The sequence below is a fragment of the Penaeus chinensis genome, chromosome 7 (genome assembly GCF_019202785.1).
Source record: "Penaeus chinensis breed Huanghai No. 1 chromosome 7, ASM1920278v2, whole genome shotgun sequence".
In the NCBI taxonomy this organism is placed as follows: domain Eukaryota; kingdom Metazoa; phylum Arthropoda; class Malacostraca; order Decapoda; family Penaeidae; genus Penaeus; species Penaeus chinensis.
Genome location: NC_061825.1, coordinates 37,695,272 through 37,697,771, shown reverse-complemented (window position 1 = coordinate 37,697,771; position 2,500 = coordinate 37,695,272). Strand labels below are relative to the sequence as shown.

Below are 2,500 nucleotides of genomic sequence, written 5' to 3'. Positions count from 1 at the left end.
AGAGAGAGAGAGAGAGAGAGAGAGAAAGAGAGGGAGAAAAAGAGATTAGAGAAGGAAAGGTTAATAGATAGATAGATAGATACATTAACAGACATGAATAGATAAACAGATATATATGTAGATATATATCAACTTATACATGTATATCTTATATTTCTTGTTATATCTTTTTCTTTTCTTTTCACAGCCGCAAAAAAAAAAAAAAATCTGTGAAAATAACATTGATCATTTTCCTAAAACACACGATCATGAATCACGAAAGTAAAATCACATCCAGAGACAAAAAAAAAAAAAAAAAAAAATCATTATATATTCTCTCAGTGAGACCATTTTTATTTCTCCAAAGTACCAAAATTAATCATTTCAATCATTAACAGTAACAATAATACCGCTTCGTTCCTAATCTCATTATAATATTCTAACAACCACTTCGATTAAATTGATCAACAACTCAATTAATGGTGACGAATGTATAAAAAATGTGAGCATGAATGACAAAGTGAGAGTGTTTATGGATTTCGGCGTCATATCTTTTATTAAGAAATTATTTGATGAAAACAGCATAATAATAAATCTTGTTTGTTTGTTTGGATGTTCGTTTTGTGTTTGTGTGTGTGTGTGAGTGTGTGTGTGTGTGTGTGTGTGTGTATGTATGTATGTATGTATGTATGTATGTATGTATGTATGTATGTATGTATGTATGTATGTATGTATGTATATGTATATGTATGTGTAAGTGTATGTGTATGTGTATGTGTATGTGTATGTGTATGTGTATGTGTATGCGTATGCGTATGTGTATGTGTATGTGTATGTGTATGTGTATGTGTATGTGTATGTGTATGAGTATGTGTATGTGTACGTATACAAATCTGCATTTCCATATATGTATGAGTACGTCCCTGTATCAATCAACCAACCAACCAATCTATCAACCCCTCTTATTCACCCTCCCCCCTCCACTCTCTCCCCTCCCTCCCCCCCCCCCACCCCCTCCCCCCCCTCACCCTCTCCCACAACAGGACCACAACATGTCCTCATTTCCTCCTGAGATTCTCCAGCTCGTGAAGGAGGCGCAGACGCCGACGCTCCCGGATTTCCTGCAGCCCCTTGCTTCCATCGCCTCCTAGTAAATCGAGGAGGGAACGGCGGCGCTTCTCTTGACACTTGCCCGGTTCTGCAGGAGGAAAATCTATCTTAACTAACGCAGGAATAGTGAAGTGAAAAAGTATGAATAAGCGGATAGATAATTTTGAATAAATTATGAAAAAATATGAATAAGCAGAGATAATTTTGAATAAATGATGAAAAAATATGGATAAACGGATAGATAATTTTGAATAATAGATGAAAAAATATGGATAAACAGATAAATAATTTTGAATAAATGATGAAAAATATGAATAAACGGAAAAATAATTTGGAATAACAGATGAAAAAATATGGATAAACAGATAAATAATTTTGAATAACATATGAGGAAATATGAATAACATTTAAATAAATATGAATAACAGATTAGTTGAGTGATATTTTTGTTTTCATCTTGCAATATTGCCTTTAGAAAGACAGAGGGAATGTGAGGAGTGAGAGACAGACAGATAGATAGACCGACAGACAGATAGACAGACAGACAGACAGAAAGAGAGAGGGGGGGGAGACAAATAGACAAACATACAGACAGTGAAAGAGCTGTAGGTAGATAGGTAGGTAGATAGATAGCTAGTTAGAGAGAGAAAGAGAGAGAGAGAGAGAGAGAGAGAGAGCGCGAGAGAGAGAGAGAGAGAGAGAGAGAGAGAGAGAGAGAGAGAGAGAGAGAGAGAGAGAGAGAGACAGAGACAGAGAGAGAGAGAAAGAGAGAGAGAGAGAGAGAGAGCGAAGAGAGAGAGAGAGAGAGAGAGAGAGAGAGAGAGAGAGAGAGAGAGAGAGAGAGAGAGAGAGAGAGAGAGAGAGAGAGAGAGAGAGAGAGAGAGAGAGAGAGAGAGAGAGAGAGAGAGAGAGAGAGAGAGAGAGAGAGAGAGAGAGAGAGAGAGAGAGAGACAGAGAGAGAGAGAAAGAGAGAGAGAGAGAGAGAGAGAGAGAGAGAGAGAGAGAGAGAGAGAGAGAGATAGAGAGAAAGAGAGAGAGAGAGAGAGAGAAAGAGAAAGCAGGAAAGAGGGAAAGAGAAAGAGCACTAAAGAGACCGAGACAATACCCCCAACACAAAACTACCCCCCTCCCCCCCCCCAAAAAAAAAAGCTCACAATCCAAATAAAAAAAATACACAAACAAACAAACAAGCAAAAACAAAAAACAAAAAAACCCATCCTTGAGTCGAGGAGGAGTTCTTACCGGTGAGATAATACAGAAAGCACTCAGCGTCCTCCTTATCCTCCGGGCACGTCTCCTGGTGGCACTCGAGGCCGGCACCGCAGTCACCGTAGATTCCCCACGGGCCTCCGCAGTCCTCCCCCAGGTCCTGAGGGCGTGGGGGAAGGGAAAGGGGAAGGGGGGGAGGGGG

The 2,500-nt window shown here is 39.5% G+C and overlaps 1 protein-coding gene across 1 annotated transcript in view; it reads right to left on the bottom strand.

Annotated features, from left to right (window-relative positions):
• Positions 1-1,032: 1,032 nt before the first annotated feature.
• LOC125027007 (neuroparsin-A-like) overlaps positions 1,033-2,500 on the bottom strand; it is an 8,635-nt gene continuing 7,167 nt past the window's right edge. Inside the window, exons 3-4 of the mRNA XM_047615614.1 lie at positions 2,332-2,458; positions 1,033-1,177 (exon numbers count right to left, since the gene is read on the bottom strand). Of these exons, the coding sequence (XP_047471570.1) occupies positions 1,038-1,177; positions 2,332-2,458 (267 nt within the window). The 3' untranslated portion in view covers positions 1,033-1,037. The remainder of the gene's footprint in view (positions 1,178-2,331; positions 2,459-2,500) is intronic.